The sequence below is a fragment of the Hylobates moloch genome, unplaced genomic scaffold, assembly GCF_009828535.3.
Source record: "Hylobates moloch isolate HMO894 unplaced genomic scaffold, HMol_V3 SCAFFOLD_2, whole genome shotgun sequence".
Taxonomy (NCBI): domain Eukaryota; kingdom Metazoa; phylum Chordata; class Mammalia; order Primates; family Hylobatidae; genus Hylobates; species Hylobates moloch.
Genome location: NW_026652277.1, coordinates 110,975,027 through 111,002,266, shown reverse-complemented (window position 1 = coordinate 111,002,266; position 27,240 = coordinate 110,975,027). Strand labels below are relative to the sequence as shown.

Genomic DNA, 27,240 nt, shown 5'->3' with positions numbered 1-27,240 from the left:
CACAAAGGTACATAAGGTACTGTGCTAAGAATTAAGGAGGCACAGAAACACACAGTTCATGATCTTTATTAAAAGTTCAGTGAAAGACAGGGACAGGTACACAGATTCTGGCCACACAGTTAAGCAGTGGTGGGATGCATGGTCCAGTGATATCACCATGTCAGGGAGCAGTGACTCGCTGTGCCAGAAAGCAGGTCAGAAGGTAAGATGCAGCCTAAAAGAAGTCACTTGAGCACTGTTTGGTAAGATGCAGCCTAAAAGAAGTCATTTGAGCACTGTTTGTAAAGAGAAATTTGACAGTCTCTTCCATTGCACATACATCCTAAAATCCCCTTCTGTGCAGTATCCTACTTTTTCGAGTTTTTAAACCATGATATTCTGTTTATAGCCTTAGCAAATTACTTTTAATATATATTGCCTGTGAAATAGATGAAAATATTAACCATAATGTCAGCTATGGAAAGATTAAAGTATGACCCTGCCAATATACAAAAATGTATAAATAAATATGCACAAATTCTGATTCATCATTCACCTGAGTTCATTTTTCTCATTAGAGTTCTGTTTCTGAAGCTAAGGGAAAAACTGAGCCTAAGACAAGCAGAGAATTAGGCCCATGGGACACATTGATTGAATGGAAAGAATTTCTTAATATATGTACATAATTTTTTTCTTTCTCATGACTGGAACTACTCCATTCTTTTTCTTTCTTAAAATGTATATAAAAAAACAGACTAAAAACAAAAAATGAACAAACTTTTAAAATACTTGAAAGTCATCTTTTCTCTGTTGTGTGATAATAGGCTGTAATTCAGAAATTAGTATTTGAAAGTTGTTTTCTTCTTCTGTTTTTCTTAACCTTTTTAAGGTCCCTCAGGGAGCAATTCAGCAGGTGATAAATTAAAGAATGTGTATAATCTTCTTTGTTCAGAAAGTATCCATTAGACCAGAGCTATTTTTCCTGTTTTCAACACAGGAGCTATCTCTTATTAGCATAGGTATACAAAATTAAGAGATAAGTTGTCAAAAGGAGACAGACAAACTAGAGAAAGGCCAATCTGAAAAAAACTTTATACTTCCTATTGTGGCAAGATATGTTTTGCCTTCATATGAATTACTTCTCTAGAGATCTAGTCCCTTGCCATCAACAAGAAGGAATGGTATTTTCCATCCTGCCTTAAATTAAAGATTGCCGCTGTTGATTGTTTCAGAGTTAGCAAATTATATTAGTTTGACATTATGTATTTTATGATATTTGCAACTGGATCATTTATTGGAATATTCATTTTAATTGTTTCATATGTATTTGATGATTTTATATAGTCTGTATTGCTACTGAAAATATGAAACTCTGGGAAAATATGACAATTGTGAATCACCATATAAATAAAACTTCACTAGTTTGGAAAAATGGAAGTGATAAGTGCAAAAATTCTATATCAGAGGTGTTTTAAAAGACATGTAAACATGTACTTCTTCCCAAAGAGACTGTCTGAAAGGTTCAGCCAGGTTTGCCTTAATGAGCATACAAGAATTATTTAGTATTGTACAGGAAGGGAGTGCAGTTAGGTAATGATAGTGTTTTTTAAAGTACTTGCAGAAAGTTTGCTCTTTCTAAAATAGGCTAGCTACTTTGTAATCTTAAAATATGAAACGTGTTTACTCATACTTAATGAAAATTAACACAGATAATATGGCTCATCTTTTTCCTGAATTATAGTGGACTATAAATTCATGATGTTTATGATTACATGATGCTTTCCATTTTAATTGATGATACGAGAGATAAAGCATTTAATGTGTGTTAAGGTACTTCAAAAATACATGAGGTATGCATTTTGGTTCTGATTTCACATACCAAAAAACAAGACACAAAGGGATCAAAATCAAATGCCTTGCTGAGGAACAATAGGGATTTAATAGCACTTGCAGATCAGATGTGTCTATCTCTTGATTTATAATTAAGCTTTCAACAACTAAGCAGGAATATAGTCACTCAGTAAGGCATTTATACGTTCTTTTATAGCTGATAAATGGAAAATATGTGAAAGTATTGTCCTTACCAGTTCTTTAAAAGGCAGAAATAAACATTTATTTAAATTTACTTTGTTACAATATAATGCAGTTATTTAAAATTAGAATGAATTAAATAGAAAAGATATCTCTAATTTTATTTAACCTCTCAAGTTCTTGCATGATGTCAAGTATTTCTGAGCCTAATTCCTCTGTTTACAGCTACAGCTGTCTCCAGTGAACAGAATCCTGTCATTATCATTGCTGTGGTTGCTGTGGCTGGGACCATCATTTTGGTGTTCATGGTCTTTGGCTTCATCATTGGGAGAAGGTAGAACACAAAGTTGTTCTAATCTCTAACATAAAATGTATTGCTTTTTAAGAATTATGTCAGCCTATTACTTAGTGTAATAGAATTTTAAATAGTAAATGCAAACATTCTTTGATATAAAACGTTAAAGGTCAATAATGTGTCATTTCTTCAAGATCAAAATGGAATATGAGTTTGATCACTGCCTTTAGTTTAAAGCACATGAGTATTGCATGAATTTTTTTTGCTTATTTTCAGAGTTAAGTTTTCATAATAAATATAGAATATACCTGGGGAAATATTTACTCTTTTAGCTATTAAATGTTTGTGGACACCATTTAAAAAGTTTTTCTTTTCAAGAAAGAAATATAAGTAAACATTCACTTGTGAATATTTGTGACTCATGAATATCTTTGTAAATTGAAACTTGTAGATTCAAATCATACTGAATTTTGTATATTCAATCTAAATGTATTTTTTAAAATGTTACTTTTACATTTTCCCACACAAAAAGTTTGTTTTCTGTGCATTTTTAATCATGTGAATTGCTATATTATTACTAAATGGATTCATAAGTATGAACAGCAAATTTAACTCTAGTAAGTTGCTAACTAAGGTACATTGTACTGAATATTAAGTATATAAAGTAAAATGACGGAGATTGTCACAAATTTGCTTTCTTCCAGGCACTGTGGTTATAGCAAAGCTGACCAAGAAGGCGATGAAGAGCTTTACTTTCATTGTAAGTGTTTGGCTTTTCTTTATTATGATGTACCCCATTAACAGAAAAATCTGGTTATTAGCATTGGCATTAACAAAGTCCTCATGCATCATGCTTGAAATTATACCATGAGCTCAAAATGTTGCTTTAAAGCATTTGAATAAGATGTTTAGAATTAAAATCATGTGATGTGAATTTGAAAAAATAAAATATATTCAGAAATGTCATATAACTGCAGGAATTCAGCTGCTTTTACATCACAATGTTTCGTTTTGCAAACTTTGCCCAAGTGTTTCTTACCATCCTAATAATAATACATTAAAGGTTGCATGTGCCCATTCTGTAGCTAAAGAATGTCACGTTAGGTTACAAAGATAGGCCCTTTTTTAATCCAATGAGTGATGCTACCACAAAAGGCTAAATTAAGGAGCCTCTTTCTCTTCAGCTTCTATAAATTACCCATCACTGATAGATATTTCACAGGACATAAATAGTATAATAATAAGATTCATACTTCTGATGTTTTTCTATGGATTTGAGTTAGCTTATTCTTAAAAGTTCATTTTAGAAATCATATTTAGAAGAAAGCTTAGGGACTCAAATAAAATAGATGCCTATCTGCATTAATCTTATTCTTGTTGCAATGAGGATGGCATGTGAAAATGAGAGCACTGAGAGTAAATGTTATTACTTTATGTAGGCAAAATCAAAACCTAACAATCAAATTACTTCAGTTATGATAATTGATGATGTTTTTACCCTAACCTATTTTCCCCATTTTTAATCCTTAAGAATATTAAAAACCAATTTTATTATTATTTTGTAGTACCCATAATCTTTGGCAAATGTTCTCGTGTGTAGATAAATTTCCCATGACATAAGATGTAAGGACTGTATCTTTTGTTGTGTTATTTATTAGATTCTTATGTCAGTATCTGTGAAGATACTGTCCTATACTCATCCTAAAGTCATAAGAATATCAAAGCCTCCATCAAGAATTTCTAATACATTTTAGATTTTCTTTGTGATTCTTTTTTTTTTTAAAAAAAAAAAAAAGCTCAAATGACAATGTGTGGTTTAAATACACAAATTGTAAATGCTCTTATCATTCCTACATTTTCTCAATGTGTTTGTATTTTGGAACCAACAGTTACCTTTAGTTTTCAAAATAGAAGTGGTTTTACATAACACAAATCCAAATTGAATAAGAAATTCTCTTGAATCCCAACCTCTGATGGTAGGAAGGGCATGTGGGGTAGTACAATTTACTACAAATTGAAGTTAAAGGTATGCCCAGAAGTGGCTTTATTATGAAGTTTAATATTCAAGGCCTCTTACTTTCACGGGCCTTTTTTAGGCCCTGGGAGTGCTGTAGCAAATTTATGCATATAATCATGTATTCTTTCCCCTAAAAAAAGTATCCCAAACTGTATATGGGGTAAGCCTCAAAAAACTTAAATATACCCCTGATTATGACTGAATATGTGTGTTTCTATACCCCACTTGGGATTATTTGATATGCCCCCAATGTCAGAACTTCCTTTTGCTAATCTGGCATTAATTTTCCTGCTACAAGCCTCAGTGAAGACAGAACCATAGGTAGTTTATAGCTAGAGGAAATAGAGAAAAAAGTGGAGGTTACTTTTTTTGTTTCTATTTTATGACATGTGAGAATATTTTTAACACTTCCCCAGACAGGAAGGAGCAGATCAAACTCGAATGCCTAAATTTTATTTCTAGTGTAGAATGTATATAGAAGAGTAACATAAGACTGTAGTTCCTGAAATCCCTGGTCCTGCCCATATGTGAGTAATTTAATGGCACAATTATTTAATATTACCATAATCAGTATGTCACTTTTATTTATTGAGCATATTCGAAATATCCCCAAATGATCACATACACCAGTTTATTTGCTTTTAACTTGCAGGTTAATGCAGAAAGTCAGTTGAAACATGGCTTATCCAAAATTTGTTGTATAGCCTTATGCTTAATTGTCATCAGTCAGTTTTAATATTTTTATGCCATTCACTTTTTTCACATTTCACATCCAGTTTGTAATTAGGAAATATATAGTTGCATGCCTTACTTGCTAATATAGACAAGATAAGCTTGCTGTATATAGTTTTCATCATTAGAGAAAACTATCAATGGTGGTTTTAAGATGTTTAACTTTCATGAGAAATTGAAATAATATTTTAAGATACAAAAGTTCATACTCAAGTTGGGATAAACCAGAATATTCAGAAATAATGTCAATATTTTCCTTATTTTAAAGCATTCATTTTTAAATGAATAATGAAAAAGGTGCACTTAACATATCCTATCCTGGTAAATTCTTAATATTTTGAATCACCCTTTTTCCAAGGATATGTTTTCTTGTCATTTGATTAAAACCAGGTATTTTATTTGATTTTATGATTACTTAATATAGAAAGTATAATACTGTGGTAACCAGCTGTTTACAAGTTGCTGTCTTTTTATTCCTCTATTTAGTACATGGACAATTTTCCCAGGTGCTAAAACACCAGATTGAATTTTTACAGAAACTTGAAAGCAACCATTTAACTAGCTTTTAGAGCGCTGAATTTAATAGAATGTCCAGTCATTTGTATCAGGCACCCTCAACTCTCCATGGCCCCAAGTGCTACATTTAAAGATATAAACACAATGGAGGAATTTAGTGAAGGAATTCCAATTTACATTTTGTTTCCTCCTTACCATTCCTTCTAACAATGTCTTCAAATCCAAGCTGGGCAGTATTTCATGTTTTTATGCCAAAATAGCTCTGGCCTGTCAAAATGTTTTATGACAGCTTGAATAAAGAACCATCAGAGACCGTTTGAGATGCAGAAGGTTACCTCCAATCTAGCTCCCTTATCAAAACAAAATTTTTAAAAAATGAAAGAAAGAGAGAATAAAAAGGGAGAAGATGGCTCATTCTCCATCTGCCTGCCAATCTAGGAGGTTAACCTATTGTTTTCTTCCCTTCTCTCTTTTTCTCTTCCCCTTTTCCCTATACTCCTTCTTCTCTCTTTTCTCCTTCTATCCCCTCTCTCTTTTCTTCTCGTGTTGTTTTTTTTTTTTCATCTTCAGCTTTAGTAACAAATGAGCATCTGTCAGTTTTATAAACTGCAACAATAATTGTTTAAGACAATCAATTTTGGATAAACAATCAACTACAGCAGAATAAATCAAGATTTTTAAATCCCATTTTCCTTTATACATTTTGCTTCTTTTTGTTATGTGTTTACTTTTAAAATATAATTTTAATGTGATGACATAAGCACAGTTAGGCTGCAGTGTAATATATAAAGAAATATATTGTTCTCCAAATAGTAAGATTTGATGAAAAGATTGTTCAGTGGCTTTGTTAAAACAATAAAGTTTTTTTGAGGATATAGTGTAATTTTTATTGCATTAATATAACCAAATATATGCCTATCTATCTTATCTTTGTCTTTTACCAAATAGATTTGGAATACATTATTGTAATTGAATTTTATTTAAAGTTGACATAGTATTATCTGTTACCTGCATGCTTCTGGGTGCATTTTAAGAAGATTTTAACTTTTAAGATTATACTATGTTGTTTGCATTTTGACTACCTTTTGTGAGGCATATTGGCTACCTCCTCAGCAGTTAAGATCTTCCAGAGCCTTATAATTGAAAGTTCATATAAACCATTCCTCTTTCAAATCGCTGTCATACTTGGTTAACAGATCCCAGGAATATTGTAGATTTTCTAACTTTACTCTGCACTTTGTATATCTGGCCTCTATTGCCCTTGAAGGTGAAGATGAAACTGTCTTTAGAAGATATCTCTTTGATTCTGTGATAGAAGTCCCTCACATCTTGTATTAATTTTATGTATATATCAACGGTGGTTGGTCTTTAAAAAAATAAATCAAAAGAATAAGTAAGATGTCTAAATGTTTTTAATATTGCTGTCAGTATAGTAGGCTACCTGTAAATGAAATGTCTTCTTTTCCCAGTGTATTAATTTGATTGATTGACTGACTGGTAGATTTACAAATGTGTTTCCAAGTCCATTACAAACCTTAATATGGCTTGAACTATGCCATGATAGCAGTGAATTTAATTAAACCTCCAGTCTGATAGGCATGTCAGAAATTTTGGTGAATGTCTTTTGTTGATTTACTGGAAAAGCAATTCAGTTAGTAACCTATGAACTGGATCCTATGTTACCTATAGAAGCTTGCAGATAATACCTATACGCCAGCAGACTGAAGTAGTCTGTTAAAACTGCTGTGAATCAGGTGCTGTGGAAGCAAGTTCACTGTTCCAAGGAGCACTCTGCATAATGAAATTCCTGGGCTGACTGCACAATAAGTGCTTTGCTTCATCACAGTCATGCTTTCTTACATCATTACAGTTAAATTTCCAGGCACCAAAACCTACATTGACCCTGAAACCTATGAGGACCCAAATAGAGCTGTCCATCAATTCGCCAAGGAGCTAGATGCCTCCTGTATTAAAATTGAGCGTGTGATTGGTGCAGGTAAGGCTATTGTAGCTTCCTTGTTCAACTGTTCCATTTAGCCAAGATCGAAAGTCATACATCATAATGACAGGCAAATAATTATCCCTCAAGTATAGAACTTTTGCATTTACCTGAACTGTTGGAAGCAGTGAGGCTGTACTTGTTTATGAAATCTTATGAAAAAATGTGAAAAACTAGCATGTGGCAAAAGAATCCATATATTTTTGGTTTTCTGTTGAATTTTTAAGATACTGTTCTACTACAAGCTACTTTATAATAGCTCTGGCCTGTCATTTAAGAAATGAATTTGTATTTTTAAAAGGTCAGAAATTTCCAGAATTTTGCTGCACATTTCCTTTTACTTGATTTACTGTCTTCTTACAAAACTTTCATTTTTATCTTTTTTTTTGTATTTGTAGGTATTAGCCATTGTACTTTAAATTTATGTAGAAAATTAATGTGTATGAATTATTTAAAGGGAATATTTTCTATATGTATGTATTTTTATAATAATTATACATTTCTGATTCTAATTCCTTTAAATCCAGTAGACATAGTGCATATAAATTCCAGATTTTAAATCTTTAATAAATACTTTCTTCTCAAAATTAAAAGGAAAAGCACTGTTTACAATTTGCTGATGTGTCTTCATGCTTTAGTAGGTAGTCTAGGTTATATACTAATATAATATATATATAAAATTTTAAATATATAATATATAATGCATAATTCAAATCCAAATGTTGACCCTGAGTGTTGGTTAATTCAATTGAAAAATAGTAGCCTGTTTAACAGACAGTTTTAGGAAAGCGTAACTTCTGTTAAGGAGCTCTGAACTGTGTCTTCAAGTTTTAATTTCATTTATGCCATTATTTTCATAAACAACTTTTGTGTCTAGGAAATAGACTCCCCTATATATGGGAATGTATTCAATTTAACTTACAGGGCTTTACCAAGTATTTTTGAAAATATTTTAAAATGCTTTCAAATAATTTACTAAAAGGTAAAGAAAAATAAGTCAATGCATTTACTCTTAAAAGAAAATTACAATGTTTAGAAACTAAACTATGCCTGCTTGTTCTGTTACTTCAGGAGAATTTGGTGAAGTCTGCAGTGGCCGTTTGAAACTTCCAGGGAAAAGAGATGTTGCAGTAGCCATAAAAACCCTGAAAGTTGGTTACACAGAAAAACAAAGGAGAGACTTTTTGTGTGAAGCAAGCATCATGGGGCAGTTTGACCACCCAAATGTTGTCCATTTGGAAGGGGTTGTTACAAGAGGTAGATATTAGTTATATCTTTATTTTATCAAACAGACTGAGTGTCAGAAATTAGTATTATTATGTACATAATAAAACAAATTATGAAATATGTTGCATAGTCTAAAAGAATGTGTTTTCTTGGTATGTAACTAATCAAAAAATTCTTCCTTTATGTTATCACCTCAAGGGAAAAGAAAGCAGAAAAAAAATGAATGCAAGATTAGAGTTGAAGAATAACTCTGATAGATGGAATAACTGATAAATGTTTTTATTTCTCTTCAAGAGACATAATAATTATACAATATAGTCTTTACATTTTACGTAAAGTGTAATTTTCTCTGAGTTTTACTCACAAAGCAGGAATCAGAAGAACACAGTGACTTTTATTTATATGGTTTAATTTTATGAATCATGACCATCTTCCAAGCAGACATATAGTGACTTTTTGAGCTCAGCAGCAACAATAAAAGAAATGCTTGTACTTCTCACACTCACTCTTTCAAAAGAGCACCATATGTTTTATTGGGGGATGAGAAAGGAAATAACCCTACAGTTGAGGTTATGACTTCTGAAACTTTTTTTTTTTTTTAATTTTAGGGAAACCAGTCATGATTGTAATAGAGTTCATGGAAAATGGAGCCCTAGATGCATTTCTCAGGGTAAGTACCGAAGTGATCTACTTATTGTAAATATACTATGCTTGCTACCAATATAATTTTATGAACTTTCTTTGCCATGTAAAGTGAGAGCCTTGTAAAATAGTAAGAGGTTAGAAGATTGTCTTCGAAAGTCAGATTAATAATCAGAGTTTAAGACTAGATTAAACTAGAATATTTTGAGCATTTAAGTGATACAATGTGGTCAAGAAGTTATTTCTGTTAATATTATTACCTGAGGTATGGAGGATGCCTGAAGCCCTGTAATTTGAATTCATGTTATAAAACATTTTTTCAGATGGCAAAGGAAAAATAATCTAAAGAAAAAGAGAACATGTAAAGTTATTTAATATGATCTAGAATCATATTTAACTCAGGCGTATAAACAGTCATAGGATTTAGAGAAACTTTTATTGCTGCATCATCATGATATAAGTATCAACTAGAAAAATAATCCACTCAGACTAGCATACTTCATCCAGCATGTTTCTGTTCAGCTGGAGTACTTTTTTGGTTAAAATGGGTTAGAAGTGGCCAGTCTGGTTGCAAACAGTTCTCAATCCCATTTGTTAGTACATCTGTCCTAGAGAATCCTTGTTACAAGTAATGCTCCTATCAGTAGCAAAACTAAGAAAAAATGAAATGGAAACAAAGTAGCCACTACAATCACTTTCTACATTTTAGTTTCTCTTCATTTTGACTCAAATATTTCCTCCCTTTCTCTTTTTTAGCATTTAGAGGAAAATAAACCTTATTATATGTATATTAATTTATTTATATACTTTTATATTATTTAGACTTTTTGGCATGTGGGGGAAACACTTAGCTATTGGGGGTAATTTTTTAGATATTCTATTTCCAAACTTAAAAATTAGCATATACTTTTAGACTTGTGCAATCTCAAACTGTTACTAGTTCATTTTAAAATATCAAATTAGTATAAATAACTAAATGATTACCAAAATTCTCTTATTTGGCTGTCAGCTAAATGAGCATGTTATGTTTTTTTCCACAGGTATCCATGTTATATAAAAAATTAATTAACAATTCCTATTATGCAATAGCAAATTACTAGCATGCAGATATTTTTCATGGTGATTTTTGTCCCTTTTAAAGTATGCAGTTAACTGGGCTTTTATTTTTGTCTTCCTGCAGAAACATGATGGGCAATTTACAGTCATTCAGTTAGTAGGAATGCTGAGAGGAATTGCTGCTGGAATGAGATATTTGGCTGATATGGGATATGTTCACAGGGACCTTGCGGCTCGCAATATTCTTGTCAACAGCAATCTCGTTTGTAAAGTGTCAGATTTTGGCCTGTCCCGAGTTATAGAGGATGATCCAGAAGCTGTCTATACAACTACTGTAAGAAAAAGTCATTTACTGCACTTCTTCATATTCTTAAGATTTTTCTACCGTGAAAGCAGGACCTAATAATGTAAAACTAAACAGGAGAAATGAAGCAAATTGAGCTAAGCATTTTGAGGTTGCTTTTTTTGTTTTTTGTTTTTTCTGAAAGAATCATTGTTTGTAGAATATATATATAGGCTAAGAAGGAAAGTGTTGATAACATGACTACCTTATATTGGGAGAGTCATAGAATATAGTTACATACAAAAACATCTAGTTACTAGCACTCATATTTGTAGAAAACTGTAATCACATTTTAAATGAAGATTTAAAAGAGTATTAACTATGCTAATCCTTATAACCTTTGTAAGATTGGAAAAAAAGAAAATATGTGAGAATTTATTTAAATTATCCATATTTTATTTCATTTTCATAGTAACTTTGCCTAGTTTGTCTTTGTTGTGGCTGTTGTTGTTGTTGTTGAGATGGAGTTTTGTTCTTGTTGTCCAGGCTGGAGTGCAATGGCACAATCTTGGCTCACTGCAGCCTCCGCCTCCTGGGTTCAAGCAATGCTCCTGCCTCAGCCTTCCGAGTAGCTAGGATAACAGGCGCCCACCATCACACATGGATAATTTTTTTGTATTTTTAGTGGAGACGGGTTTTCACCATCTTTGCCAGGCTGATCTTGAACTCCTGGCCTCAGGTGATCCACCCACCTCGGCCTCCCAAAGTGCTGGGATTACAGATGTGAGCCACAGCGCCCAGCCTGTCATTGTTTGTTCAATATATTCTTGCCCTAACACCACACAAATCTCAATCAATTGAGTTGCCTTGTAAACTTGAAATGACGAAACTTGTAATGGTATTCTAAAAATCAGAAAAATAACTTTAAATACACATAGAGATTCAAGATGGGTAGACCTGATGCTGCTGAACTACCAACCAAAAATGCACATATATATTTATGGTATTGCCATAAATAATATATAAGTTATTATACATATTTAAAATGTTCATTTCTTTTTATAACAGGGTGGAAAAATTCCAGTAAGGTGGACAGCACCCGAAGCCATCCAGTACCGGAAATTCACATCAGCCAGTGATGTATGGAGCTATGGAATAGTCATGTGGGAAGTTATGTCTTATGGAGAAAGACCTTATTGGGACATGTCAAATCAAGATGTAGGTGTTTACATTCATTTAAACAAAAAGGATTGAATACGTTAATAGCCAGTATTACTGGAACATGTAGGTAATGAGAACATGTAGGTTCTCATTAAGAACACGCTTTTAAATAATTATAAAAATACAGTTTTCCACAATTACTACCACTAATTACCATAAATTAGTGGTTCTACTAATTTTATTATTTTGGCTTTCATTTTGAACAATCACTTTCTCTTTTTATAATATAAATTATATGGACACAAAATAGAAGCTTACTAATGATATTTCCTCCTTAATAAAGATAACGTTTCCACACTGCACAGCGGGAGTAGGAGCATCACATGAGTAAAAGAATCATTTGTGAAGAGGAGGGAAGGAAGTTTGGTTGTGCTTTGTCTTTGAAACTTATCATTTTCTTTTAGTGTTCTAAGAAAATTCTTTAAATTATCTACTGTTGATTGGTTTAACTAAGTTTTAGTTTCATGGGACGATCTAGATTTTATGATCAATATTAGTAAAGGTTTCATAGTGATATTTTAGAATGTAATCACAATAAGAATATCTTTGGAAATTCCTTTTAAAAGTATATTTATTAAATGTACATACCCTGTTGCCATGAGGACATGCTAAAACATAAAACATACTGTTTTCCGTTGAGAAAAGAAACTGATGGTAGTCCATGTGAGGGTATACATCTCACACCAAGAGACCTCTTATTAAACAATATAGCAAAAGTGCAAAAAAAAAGTTGCTTTTATTAGGTTGAGTTTGTTAAAATGGCCATTTTGTAGGCCGGGAGCACTTATAGTTCAACCTACTGAAATACGAGTGAAAATTAGATAAATGTAGAGCCAGTATGAAATCTAGGAAGATATCCAGGATTGTACTGAAAACCTGGTGGATACCTTGGTTCAGAGCTGATGAGCAAATTCTCTAAGGATGCACACTGGAAAGTTGAGAGGTTAAGGTTTAGAGGTGTATGAAGACTGATCAAATGGACTCACTTTTCTATAACAGAGATGCAGTACACTTGTAATTAGAAATGAAGATGTAGGTTTGGACAAATTGATGAAGGAGTTTTCGAAGGAGTCTGGAAATGATACTAATGCAAATTCTTGGAGTGTGGAGTAAAAAAATAAGTAGTGCTTAAGGAAAATCTACATTGCCATTTAGAACAAGGATGTGACTAGCAAACTGGTTTGGAGAAAGCTTGAGGTATTACAAACATAAATAACAATAGAAGCTGACTACTACAGTTACGTCTGAGTTTTTTTAAAAAGAGATCATGCAAATTGTTATATTAAATCAGTAACTTTGATTTGAACTGTAGAATTGCCCATATCAAGTTACTATGGGTCTTAAAACTTAACAGTAGTTATTTTTAGACAACTAACATTTAAGACTGTTTTATATGTTGTTGATAAGGTTATTTTTGATACTTTCCCTACAAAATTTTTCGTTAACTGAGAAGTCCCCAGTCTGAAAAGAGGAAGATTATAAATCAGTCATATCTATTGATATTTTGAATTGGATGATGACATAAAACTTTTTCATTTGCTTTTTGTTTTGTTTTTGTTTTTCAGAGATAAAAGTCTAAATGATGAGTCTGTTTGGCAGAGGCAAAGTTGTTATTATTTGACAGGTCTCAGTGTCAAAGATTTCATGGACTGTCAAAATTTGGACAAACAAATCCTTAGGGCAGAGAAAGAGAAATATTTTCATTCCCTAGACACTCAGTGGAGTTTCATTTCTTTTGACACCTTCCCTCTGTATTGGATTCAAACATAAAGGGACTGACAGGACTGACAAATTCAGAGTTCACTTAACTTCCAAAAACAAATAATGGAAATGGTTAAGAAAAAAATTAATATCTCCAATTTTAAATTTTAAAATGTGTTAAGTATTGTTTTTTGTTTTTCTTAAAAATGAACATCATGAATATAGCCTTACTATACCAAGGATTAATATTTTATTAGTCAAATGACATAATTAGTCTATTGTGCAGTTTAGTTCTAACCTAAAATAATTGGCACATTCTTTAGGTTTTTTATTTAGAAGGTCTAAAATAATTAATAAATTTGGACACAGGTTTGTTTAACAGTGAGAGATTACCTAGATAGGTCAGTTTGTACAGCGAAATTGATATTCATATCCCTATTAGATAATATTCATTATTTTATAATTATGTCAGTAGAATGCTATTTGAACAACTATATGTTTAATTTTCAATATGCAAATGGAGAAAAATTGGATAATTTAGGATAATGATTTCCATTCTGGGATAAAATTTTCTAGATAATAGCTTTTTTCTAGGAATCTGTGATAGGAGTTCATGGAGAGACTTAGATCTATGAACCCCTGTGAACCCCTGATACATGTGGAAACTGCTGTGTATGTGTGAATATATTATTTTTTTTTCTGGGAAGGTTGCCTTCATCAGATTTTCAGATGTATTCATTGTCTTTTAATTAGCCTAGATGGATTTATCAAGTGAACCAATTAACTCTACATTATTAAAATTTAGTTGCTAGGAATTTGTCAGGGATTTTAGAAAGCCCTCAAATTTTAAATGCCTCAGATTTTAAAAGATTTTTTACAAGACACAAGAAAACAAGATGTACAGTGATGGTTACATTTCTAAGCAAGTCCACACAGTTCCAGGCTGAATGCTGGATAAGGTGAGGTTTTTGTAACCTGAAGAGACACAAAAGGGTGGTGTAGAAGCTAATGAGTGAGAAAGTTCTGGACTATCTGAACAGTTTGTGTAACTCTGGACAAGGCAATGAACAAGAAAAACCTAGGGAAAACTAATAAACGCATACATGACCAGACTCATACTCAAATAGGTTATCCCTTAGTTAACCCTTGAATGGGCACTCATTTGTATTTTCAAGTGTCTATTATTTTCTTAAGTTTTAACTACAATGGAAACAGTCGGATTCAGTTACTTGCAATTAAAACCAAGAGGTTAAGCTTTCCAAATAAATTTCCAACTTTCATTCTTCTAAGAAATCTGCAAACATTTAGCTCTTTCCATTAATGACTTTTCAAAGAAAAATCTTCATGTATGTAAATGTAGTCAAACACAAGAAATACTGTGGAAATTGAAAATATCCTTTTGGTTTTCACTGCAGCTATCTTTTAATTGAATTTATATCTTGATTGATCCAAATCAAATTTTTACCCTCAAATTATGAAATTTTGAAGTTTTTTACTATGTAGATATTTTTTTTCTTCTAGGAGTATTTTTCTTACATTAGTATTTTAATGTATTGTAATATAAGAAAAAAATACTACTAGCATAAAAAGAATAAAATCTATATAGTAAATTAAGTATCTTAATAGTTAACATAAGAAAAAAGTATTTTTAAAAAATAGCGTAAGAAAGTATTTTTTTCTTATATAAAGCTAGGCCAGTAAATTGTTAATTTTCCTAGTAGGTAGATATTAGGATGTTAAAAACTTTAAGCTTTTTTAAAGATAGGAGACATAAAGATAATTCCTTAAAGCTATATAAGAAAAGTCATTTAAGAGCTTGGAAAATACAATACACTCATAAGTAAATGTATTCTCAGCTAAATTGTGAGACCTCATTTTTCCTTTTAAAAGTCATCACTGATTTATGACTTTATATTTTTTCATGTTAATGTAGAAGCAAAATTATGATGTTGTTTTATGTAAAACTTTGCCATAGTCTCATAAGTGAAGTCCAACATATTTAATGGCATAAAATGTGGGTCATGTTATTGTGAGGTTAATGAAATAGAAAATGAGTATTGAGCAGAGGACAGAAGCCAATCGTGTCATATGCCATTTTGAGTTATTACAGGCTCATTAATGGGGTCTTATTGTGTTCCTTTTTCTCTTAATTACAATGGTCATACTGTAATAATATGGAAACACTTCTCAGTAAGTAACTTTTGTTTTTATTTCTAAGTATTGCTTTACAGCATTTGCCAAAGAAGTGGTCCCTGTTGTGTCCCAGAAATCTTTTTTAAAATTACATTTACCTAAATCACTTCTGGTTCCTCTGGGAACTATTTAGATATAGAATTGGTTATGAATGAATTTTATTAGGATACTAAGGCAAATACAAGGAGTTTCTAGTAATTTCACAAGAATATGTTTCAGATTAATTCAGTGAACCAATTACATAATCCTCTAAGAAGTGGAGGGCCAGCCATCTTACCTCTGTGCATTGTTTTTCCAAGTATATCTAACTATTTGAAGAACGTACCTATTTTTTCATTGGAAAAATAATGCCATTCTTAACAGCGTGGGCTCTGGTCTGATGGCCTACGTCAAATTCTGTCTTTTCTACTAACAGCTACCTGATACTGACTGGCCCTCTCTTTTTTTTCCTGTGCGCCACACATTCTTTATCTCTAGAATCAGTATAATAATGATACTTAAACCTAATAAGGATTTTGTAAGAATCAAATAAGATAATTCAAGTTTAAAACCATGCCAATCATAATAAGCACTTAATAAATATTAACAATGATTATTAGTTGCATATTTAACAAGAAAATTATTCTACTGCTAGGCTAATAAATGAAAACTGCGGAACCTCAAAGTTCAGTTTTTGCCTAAATTAACTCCTATTGGCTGGTTTTGTTTCAAGGGGTGTATCTTGGATTATGCCAAACTCCTCTATAAGGTCGAAGAGTTCCCAGCAGGCACCTTAAGTGTTCATGGCCATAGGGATGTGACTATTTATGAGATTATTTAAGTCCCAATATCTCTTATTTTAAATGTTATATATTGTTGTTATTCCTTTATAAATGTATAAACCATTATATCTTTGAATATAGCTAGGAGTTTCACTTTGAAGTGAGATCAGTGTTGTTTCTCTACAATAACAAAAGGAATCATTAAATTTCTGTAATGCAGTAGGACAACTACAGAGGTTCATTAACTCACGTTTTAAATAATCATTTAATGGTCCTGTGTTCAGTGCTACAAAAACTTAAGAATATATTGTGTTGAAAGCTAAAGAATCAATTTTAAGTGTTATTGTGAAAGTTTGGAGTGCTATTGAAAAGTATTATGTCAAGAGGGCATGATAAGATTTAGATTTACATTTTAAAACATTATTTGGAGGGAAAGAAAAAAGGAAAGATCACTCGACTTACATTGTTCCTTTCAGGACACCTAAAGATAAGCTATAAGCAGGGAAATAGGTTAGAAGGTGGTGGGAAATAATGAGGACTGAATTAATGTTATGAGCATTAGAATGCAGTCATGTCAAATCAGAAATAGACTGCATGTGTTTAAATAGAAGCAGCCTCAAATACAAAAAGCCACTCGTTTTCCAATGAAAAAAAAATACCCCCAATTGCTTATTGTGTGGTCATTTTGAATATATAAAATTTCAGAAGTTATTAATTTATTCCCAGCTTGATCTGCTATTTAAATCATTTAACCCAGCTTTCTAAAAGTAAATTACTTTTACTTTTATTCACATTTTTTAACATAGCATTTTTGAATCCAAGTACAGTGCTATTACTGGAATGTTTTGCAAAACCACTTGAAATTCTTAGCATTTAAAAGGTTTTTTAAAAAATATAATGTCTCCTGTACTTATATATTTGTGATCCTTGCAGAGTTACCATTTGTATGTATTTGTTTGATGTATAGCTTTTAACAGGGATATTTTAGAGGAATGTTTACAGTGATATGTACCATTTGTAATTATGGGATCATAAAAGGAAATTTTTGAGTTCTGTCATATGACCTCCATTGCATTTAGCACCAACACTGATTAAGGTCACTTAAGGCCAAGGTGTTTTCTCCATAATTGTTGTTCAAAATAACGTACTTAAAGAAACACCTCAGTGTGAAACTTTGTAAAGACTTAACTATGGGATAATTACTCCATCACTTCAGGGAGATGTGTATATAGAGAGATATATATAAATGTAGATATAGATATGGAAAAATACTTTTTCTAGTATTTGAGCATATATTGTATTTGAGAAGTAGAAAATCATCAGAAAGTGGTGACTAATTGTGTATATAAGAGGATGTGAGGCAGGAGGATCAGGATGTGAGGCCCTGGAGTTCAAGGCTGCAGTGAGCTGTGATCGTGCCACTGCACTCCTGAATGACAGAGCCTGGATGACAGATCAAGACTCCGTTTTTTTGTTATTGTTTGTTTGTTTGTTTGTTTGTTTGTTTGTTTTTAAAGAGAGAGAGAGAGAATGAAAGAATCTGGGACAGTTTTCAGCTTTCTGACTGGGACTAGAAGAGCCGTTAGTTGAAATAGTAAAAGATTGGGAAGAGAGGTGATAAATTCAATTTTAAATATATACAGTGGAAGTACCTATGGACAGTTCAGATGAAGAGTTTAATAAACTGATAGAAATACAACCTAGTGATTAGGAGAGAGTTTGGTCTTAAGTTTTATACTTATATAAATTTTCAAAAATTACTATAACTAAGTCCATCTATTAATTTTTTAAACTTTAAATTAGAGTTAGAGATTTTTCTTAAAGAAAAAAGTAGACTTTTTTTCCCTTATACAAAAGAATTTTTTTTTCAAATATTGTTGATGTCAAGTACTGTACTCATTACGTCCTATCCTACAACCTTTTATATTTTAAGGTGCTATTTTTGAGTGTCAGCATGCATCTTAAGGATGTGTTTCCCTAAAAATATTAAGGCCATCAACATTTCTTAAAGCCAGCTTTTTGTTTGCCTACTTTTAGCCTTATTTTCTTTGAAAATTCAAAGATTTTTTTTTTCCTCAGAAGGTCATTTTTTGTTACATTTCTACCATTATATCAGTCAGTGTCAAAGGATTTGTTCTTCCCATCGAATACTATTTTAGTGTTCTCCAATCCCTTCTTATTTCTGCTGTTTGTCTTCTTGTTCTCTTCCCTTTGCTGCTCAGATTTGGAACATTTTCAAATTTTTAAGATCTATTTTTGCCTTTCATATAAATAAAAAACCCAAGTCTGAATGATAATTTTTCTGATTGCCACATACAAATGTTTATAGGGGCCTATTTTTCATTAACATTCAAAGCTTCATATAAACAGTTTTTTAGGCTATTAGATATAAATAGGCAGTGGAATGCTGATAAAACATAATAATAAAAACCAGCTCTCTGACTGGGAAAGCCCTGATTTGTACCCTTTCCCTATTTCCTGCTGTAACCCTTCCCCCCACGCTGATTTCAATCTGCCAGTGTGAGGTAAGGGAACTTGGAGTAGGGAAGGGACGCAGTCGCCACTCATAAACCAGTACAACCTCGCTCCTGTCTTACAACTACTGTCTTATAACACTAACAATAAGCTTCATATTATTTAAAAGACTCAAGTGCTTGGTAATATTTTCTATTATAGTACATTCATATTATTTTGCTACCCTGTTTAAAAGTGAATCATTTTGGCTCATTCTGGGTAACTCAAATTCCTTTTACAACTTGCAGAATTATTAAATGTATGGGCACATATGTATACTCACAAATATATACAAGTTAAGATAGTTCCATAACATGTTCCCTTTTGAAAGCCTCTGGGATGATGTTAAAACTGTTTCCATCTATTGTACCCTGGATGAACTTAATTGCTGTTCCCTATTGCTGAATTAACTAGGAAATGTCATCATATCCTGCACTTCACGCACTGCTTAATAACATGCTTAATATTCATGGAAATTTTGGGAAAAAAGTAAGTCTTCTGTGAAGCATTGTGCCTCATTCTTATCTGGATAAATCATTTTGCCTACCGGGAAATTTGTTTTATTATAATTGAACCTAAATCAGTAATATTTGTAATGTCCTTTTCGCTATTAGGTTATAAAAGCAATAGAAGAAGGTTATCGTTTACCAGCACCCATGGACTGCCCAGCTGGCCTTCACCAGCTAATGTTGGATTGTTGGCAAAAGGAGCGTGCTGAAAGGCCAAAATTTGAACAGATAGTTGGAATTCTAGACAAAATGATTCGAAACCCAAATAGTCTGAAAACTCCCCTGGGAACTTGTAGTAGGTAAGAAATGCCTAAGGGAATGGAATCTGGGAGAAATTAAAACAGTAACATAAACCATTTATCTCCTCCACCCCACCACAATGGCAAATTGACTTTTGTGTTGACGTATAAACTCATATTAAATGCATTGCATTTACAGAAGTTTATTTTTTTCTTTTCAGTTAGGCTTACCTTAATTAGTGCTTAAAAAGAATCTATTAGTTATTGTATTTTTTAAACTTATAAGTATCACTAGCTGCTTTTATAAAAAAACTTTATAAACTGGATTTTTGTGATAAGATAGCAGCAGTTCATATTTTCAGATCAATAATATTATTATTACATGGGTTTTTATTACTGTTGTCCTTGTTTTTTGTTATATGCTTAGTACTTATTTAATTGTTTTGCTTCAAGTCATTTAATAAATGATTCAGTGATGTTAAAGTTTATAAAAGAAATTCAGGCTAGGCGCAGTGGCTCATGCTTGTAATCCCAGCACTTTGGGAGGCCGAAGTGGGTGGATCACGAGGTCAGGAGTTCGAGACCAGCCTGGCCAACATAGTGAAACCCTGTCTCTAATAAAAATACAAAAATTAGCTGGACATGGTGGCGGGCACCTGTAATCCCAGCTACTTGGGAGGCTGAGGCAGGAGAATCACTTGAACCCGAGAGGCAGATGTGGCAGTGAGCTGAGATCACGCCACTGCACTCCAGCCTGGGCGACAGAGCGAGACTCCATCTCAGAAAAAAAATTCAATACATGATTAAAGAGGTATAATCATTAAAAAGAGTCCATTCATCCTTTGTATTTGGCTTGCTTGATTGTAATGCATGTTAATAGTTATTCAGCCTCAGACGCCAGGTAAGATTGATGCTCTGGTTTACATTGGTAGTAAGTTAGGCACCTGTGGAGGTGTTCTAACTCCCCAGGCATTCACAAGAATGCCATCAGCAAAGGAGATGCACAATATCTCTACAGCACCCTTGTGGCCTGAACAGGTTAGAACACAGCCATATGTGCATCATTTACTCCCAATTACTTTTGGAAAAGCAAATGAACAATTATTTACTGATTCCAAATATTGTTGGCTGTACTTTTAAAAACATATGGAAGACAAAACCGGGTGGTCATCATATCTAAATAAAATGTAAATTTAGGAGTTTGTAGTTACTGGCATCCTGGATGCTTTAGGTTTTTATTAGCATATTGATGTATTTTTTTATTATGTACACCAATTAAAACATCTAATTTTGTTCTTTATACCTTAATTTTATATGAGCCAAAACATTCTTTCTTTGGTAGTTCATGATAATATTCACTTTTCTGCTTCATTTTTATCTAGGCCAATAAGCCCTCTTCTGGATCAAAACACTCCTGATTTCACTACCTTTTGTTCAGTTGGAGAATGGCTACAAGCTATTAAGATGGAAAGATATAAAGATAACTTCACAGCAGCTGGCTACAATTCCCTTGAATCAGTAGCCAGGATGACTATTGAGTAAGCTTAAACTCTTAAAATTGTATTTAAGGGTTTACTAGGTACAATCTACACTTTATACATTAGGTTATCTTCTTTATATTGAAAGAATTTGAATCCCAAAATCAAGAAAAAAAAAGTACTTCTTTAACAAGTTCTTACTGTGTACCAGGTATTATACTAAATAGACCTTTAAACATATTACCTTTTTAACCTTCACAACAATAATTGTATTAAGTCTATAGTTTTATGTTGTTGCCAACAAGGCTAAAGTTCATAAAATTTAAATATTTCCCCTAAGCCAAGTTAACTAGTAAGTAATAACTAATATGGCTCCAGAGCTGGTGTTCTAAACACCATCCAGTGAGGCTTCCTCTGTAGTTGACCTCTGTAATTACTTAGATTCCTATTCACTGGGGAAACTTTCTCCATTGCAAAGGAGGATTTCTTTCACCATGTTTGTGTTGAACTTAAATAATCTCAAAACTTTATACTCAATGCTGAGATGCATTAGAATGTCCAATATGATTATTTCTAAAGAGATCAAAAGAAGCTTAATTCGGTTAACCATAGCTTAAAAGTAAGAGTTCAACTTACTTTTTGGAAGATGTATGATTGATCAACTCCTTTTTTTTTTTAATCTGAAAAAAGTGACCTGATAAAACAACTTTTGAAATTTCTATGAACTTGAAGTTAAAAGAACTCACTTTTCCTGTCTGGCTCCATCACTAATTATGGATTCCTGGACAATTTAAAAATCTCTGAACCTCAGTTGACTTGGCTGCAGCATGACTTTCATGGGTGACATAGTTCCTCTTAGTCAATGTGTTTGAAAATGGAAAACAATAATCAAGGTTCCATTTGTGGGATCCTATATTGTACTGTCATCGTTTTCCCAATGAGATGAAGACCAGCAATCAAATATTATTTTCTGTTATATGCCAGGAAATGTCATGTACATGGATTTAAGTGTGTGCATGCTATTTTGTTCAGTTTTCTTCTAGTCACTATGTGGGCATTTTTACACTTGGGTCCCCAAAGCAATCTGTACCCCTGAAAAACCATGTTTCTCAGTCACTGCCATGAAAAACTACAGTGCTATAGTTTTGCAATATTTTAGCTGCTTGTAAAAACATCAGCTCATTGTATCTGGCTATTAGGAAAGGCAAAACACAAACAGATCCAATTCTTAATTCAAATTTAAGCTATTAAACATAGATGCTGTACATTTTAAAAGATAGTTTTTATAACATATAATGAAATGATTGAACTGACTGAAGTAAGTATATAACCAATAATATGCTCAGAATTACCACATGTTAATTAAATCCAGTATAAAACTTGACATGGTCATTGATGATTTCCAATTTTTCTACTAGATCCCACCAACTGTTTTCATTATCCTTTATCCAGCTTTTTCCAGTTTGAAATTTCTAAATCCCTATTAGGTTCAAGAATACAACATTTCAAATAACATTTCCTAACCTTTCCTTAAGTTAATAATAGTTTTAAGACTTTAATAATTTCTTATGTAAAATTTCAAATCACTTTAAAAGTGAATTGAGAGTAAATTGAGAACCTGAGCAGTTAGGTTTTTACAAAGGAGAATGTTGATGTAGGTTTTACAATTCTGATCTGCTGCAGGGGTGTGATCATAATACCCAAGAACACTAAGATAAGATATATTTGGCTAAGATAACGTATTTAATTAAACAGTTGATGACAGTTTAGTGCCACATTTATTCTTTGTAAGGTACCTAATAAAAAGTGCATTTGTCTTTTTCAGGGATGTGATGAGTTTAGGGATCACACTGGTTGGTCATCAAAAGAAAATCATGAGCAGCATTCAGACTATGAGAGCACAAATGCTACATTTACATGGAACTGGCATTCAAGTGTGATATGCATTTCTCCCTTTTAAGGGAGATTACAGACTACAAGAGAATAGTACTGGCCTTCAGTATATGCATAGAATGCTGCTAGAAGACAATTGATGTCCTGGATCCTTCCAACAGTGAAGAGAAGATTTAAGAAGCACCTATAGACTTGAACTCCTAAGTGCCACCAGAATATATAAAAAGGGAATTTAGGATCCACCATCGGTGGCCAGGAAAATAGCAGTGACAATAAACAAAGTACTACCTGAAAAACATCCAAACACCTTGAGCTCTCTAACCTCCTTTTTGTCTTATAGACTTTTTAAAATGTACATAAAGAATTTAAGAAAGAATATATTTGTCAAATAAAATCATGATCTTATTGTTAAAATCAATGAAATATTTTCCTTAAATATGTGATTTCAGACTATTCCTTTTTAAAATCATTTGTGTTTATTCTTCATAAGGACTTTGTTTTAGAAAGCTGTTTATAGCTTTGGACCTTTTTAGTGTTAAATCTGTAACACATTACTACACTGGGTACCTTTGAAAGAATCTCAAGTTTCAAAAGAAATAGCATGATTGAAGATACATCTGTGTCAGAACATTGGTATCCTTTTTGTGCCATTTTATTCTGTTTAATCAATGCTGTTTTGATATTGTTTGCTAATTGGCAGGTAGTCAAGAAAATGCAAGTTGCCAAGAGCTCTGATATTTTTTAAAAAGAAATTTTTTGTAAAGATCAGACAACACACTATCTTTTCAATGAAAAAAGCAATAATGATCCATACATACTATAAGGCACTTTTAACAGATTGTTTATAGAGTGATTTTACTAGAAAGAATTTAATAAACTCGAAGTTTAGGTTTATGAGTATATAAACAAATGAGGCACTTCATCTGAAGAATGTTGGTGAAGGCAAGTCTGAAAGCAGAATTATCCAGTGTTATCTAAAATTTAATCTGAGCACATCAAGATTTTTTCAGTCTCGTGACATTAGGAAATTTAGGATAAATAGTTGACATATATTTTATATCCTTTTCTGTTGAATGCAGTCCAAACATGAAAAGAAATAATTGTTTTATATTATAACTGAAGCATGATAAAGGGGCAGTTCACAATTTTCACCATTTAAACACAAATTTGCTGCACAGAATATCACCACTGCAGTTCAAAACAAAACAAAACAAAAAGTCTTTTGTTTGTGAACACTGATGCAAGAAACTTGTTAAATGAAAGGACTCTTTACCCTAGAAGGAAGAGGTGAAGGATCTGGCTTGTTTTTAAAGCTTTATTTATTAAACCATATTATTTGATTACTGTGTTAGAATTTCATAAGCAATAATTAAATGTGTCTTTATAGATATTGCAGGAATGTATACATATTGTGAGTAATGCTTTCAAAAGTTACGAAAATCATGAACTACCCCAGAATTGAACTGTTGTACTTCCAAAGAGAATTGGGCTGTTTATAATGATTTTAATAGAGAAAGATCCCAGGGATCGGTCATAATTGGTCTTGTTTGATAATGTGGGCATCCACAAACAAACAAACAAACAACAGAAACAAAATCTGTAAATGTTCCTTTGTAAAACTTGTAAATTTTATTTATACTGTCTTGTTTTGTACACACATTTCTCTGTAGTGGGCTCTGAATACATTGAAAATGCACTATATTTTTCTATTTTACTTGCAGAGCATCACAAAAGAACAGGTATTTTCAGTGCTACATAATGTGTTTTCCCACATTTAGGACCAAAGATGGCTATAGAAAAACTCAAATGGATTGCTTCCCAAACCCCTCCCCACCCTTTTTTTTTGGTTTTAAATCACTGTACAGTGTTATTTGATATTTTAATTTATTTTTCGATTGACTAGAAAAATCATTTTGATTTCACTAAAATGTTTTTTTGTCCCTAAGGAAAAGTAATCTGTAAAAATAATTTTAATTAGCATAATACAGTCACCTAGACACTTCCATTTGTAATCTTTGTAATAGACTGTAAATATATTTTTGGAACTATAACACAATGTGCTTGAGGGTTATTTTTCAGTGTCTGCAGTGTATACAAGTGTTTATACTAAGTACAGCACTTTACAATTCTAATCAGTAGCATTGGCCTTTGTGAGAATGAGTGAAAGAGTTTGAGTGAGTGTTCTTAATTCCTTTTGGATTCTAGACTCACTAATAATGAAGTTCTTTTCTTGTTCATAGCTTAAGGTGCTTATTTTTTCTATTAAAATTAAATTAACAAAAGCCATTCTAGAAATAGAAGACATAGTATGGTACATGCAAACGGTGTCTTTCCTGCTTTTTTCTAGCACTAGATTTATAGTTGAGTAGTCTTTCTTGAGTAGAAGGGCAGAATAAAAGTTTTTTTGAGTTTTTTTCAAAAATAACTTTTTCCTTCAGCAATATACCTCATCTGCCTTAAATTTTTTACAGCTCTTTACAGGGAAAGGGGAGAAGGGATGGGAAAGACACACAGCACAATAGGAAGTGTATGATTACATCACTATCTCGTTTCTAAGTTTCTTTTCCTAATCAACATTATGATTTTGAAATACATGTATGTGAAACAAATATTAAGATAAAAAGAATTAACATTGTAATGCTGATTGTAATACTCTCTTCCAGAAAGAGATGAGATGGTATAATGATAAGAATGTACAACTTGCACCTTGAAATCTTTTTTTTTTTTTAAATAAATTAGTGCTCAGGGGAGGAAAAGTAGAGAAAGTGAACGTCAAAAATAGAATTCCAAAATTATAAAAATGCAAAAGGAAATGGCCTCCTTGCTTTAATAGAGCCACCTTTTTTAGAACGCTGTCCTCACACTTGACCTGTGTTTTGCATTCAGTACTGAAATAAAAGTAACTTGTTCTACATTTGAATCTAACGTTTTCTCAGCAATTGATCTGGGCCTTGTTTACTAGAACTGGTGGTTTATGCTTGTCAGAGCACTATTAGTTGAATCATATTGTATACTTATGTAATCTACATTAGCTAGTACTGTTTAGGACTATATTTTAATTGCTCTTCTTATCCGTGTTTTTAAGACAATTAAAATGGTGTGATTCACCTCTCTTTTTTATTTAGGTAATGCTGATATTCTCCCTTTTGTTTCTTGAGTAGCCTAGAACTATGCTACTCACTGATGTGCATGTTCAAATAAATTACTGATGTGTATTTTTTTTGCTATATGTGGAGAAATCATGGGGACCTCGGGGCGAGATGTGCTTTTTGTTGGTTGAATTTGTCCCTCCTTGCCTAAGAAATACTACAGGGGTCATCCTTTTATAAGGACAAACTGCTTTTGAACAGTGTCTTCAATGTATCAAGCACAAATAACTCTTTCTTCAACACGAATCATAAGTCTCTTTTTACCAGCTTAAAATAATAAACAAGTCTATTAGACAATGTAAAGAAAATCCTGTCTCCAATCATTGGTGAATTCCTTTATATCCCTTACACGTTCTTTATTTTCCTATACAATATTACAAGAAGAGATAAAGTTTTATTGAAATAGTTGAGTGGACCAATCAGAATATGAAGAAAAATGAATATCCATTACTTCGTTTTGTTCTCTTGCACACTAACCTAATTCCACTCTAATTATTACAGAATAACAAGATTATGTCTTCAAAGAGCCATACTGCCAAACAGTTATAATCTTTCTTGCTCCTTCCTGAAACTACTGCATGATACTAACAATAATATTTGCATGAGAAAGGAAATATTTTGTCATTGGACGTTCACATATATTTTAAACGTCTGATATGATAAATGAACTTAGATATTTTTTCATTCAGGTTACTAGATCATGCAAATGTTAAATCCAAAACAAAAGGAAAAAGTGATAAATCTGGTTGAATGATTGAGTTATTTGACATATAAAGTGACTCAGTGTTCATTCTAACTTGCACCT

General features: G+C 32.2%; 1 protein-coding gene across 5 annotated transcripts in view; it reads left to right on the top strand.

Annotated features, from left to right (window-relative positions):
• The window catches only part of EPHA7 (EPH receptor A7), a 184,404-nt gene extending 157,661 nt beyond the window's left edge, over positions 1-26,743 (top strand). For 2 of the 5 annotated variants that reach the window (XM_032155464.2, XM_032155460.2), the window contains exons 8-17: positions 2,236-2,344; positions 3,010-3,065; positions 7,453-7,566; positions 8,641-8,826; positions 9,405-9,466; positions 10,619-10,828; positions 11,846-11,995; positions 19,782-19,975; positions 21,298-21,453; positions 23,219-26,743. In XM_032155464.2, coding sequence (XP_032011355.1) covers positions 2,236-2,344; positions 3,010-3,065; positions 7,453-7,566; positions 8,641-8,826; positions 9,405-9,466; positions 10,619-10,828; positions 11,846-11,995; positions 19,782-19,975; positions 21,298-21,453; positions 23,219-23,333 — 1,352 coding nt within the window. In that variant the 3' untranslated portion in view covers positions 23,334-26,743. Of the gene's footprint in view, positions 1-2,235; positions 2,345-3,009; positions 3,066-6,140; positions 7,064-7,440; positions 7,567-8,640; positions 8,827-9,404; positions 9,467-10,618; positions 10,829-11,845; positions 11,996-19,781; positions 19,976-21,297; positions 21,454-23,218 lie in introns of those variants that run through there. The other 3 variants (XM_058435407.1, XM_058435406.1, XM_032155472.2) reach the window with 2 other exon arrangements.
• Positions 26,744-27,240: the final 497 nt, after the last annotated feature.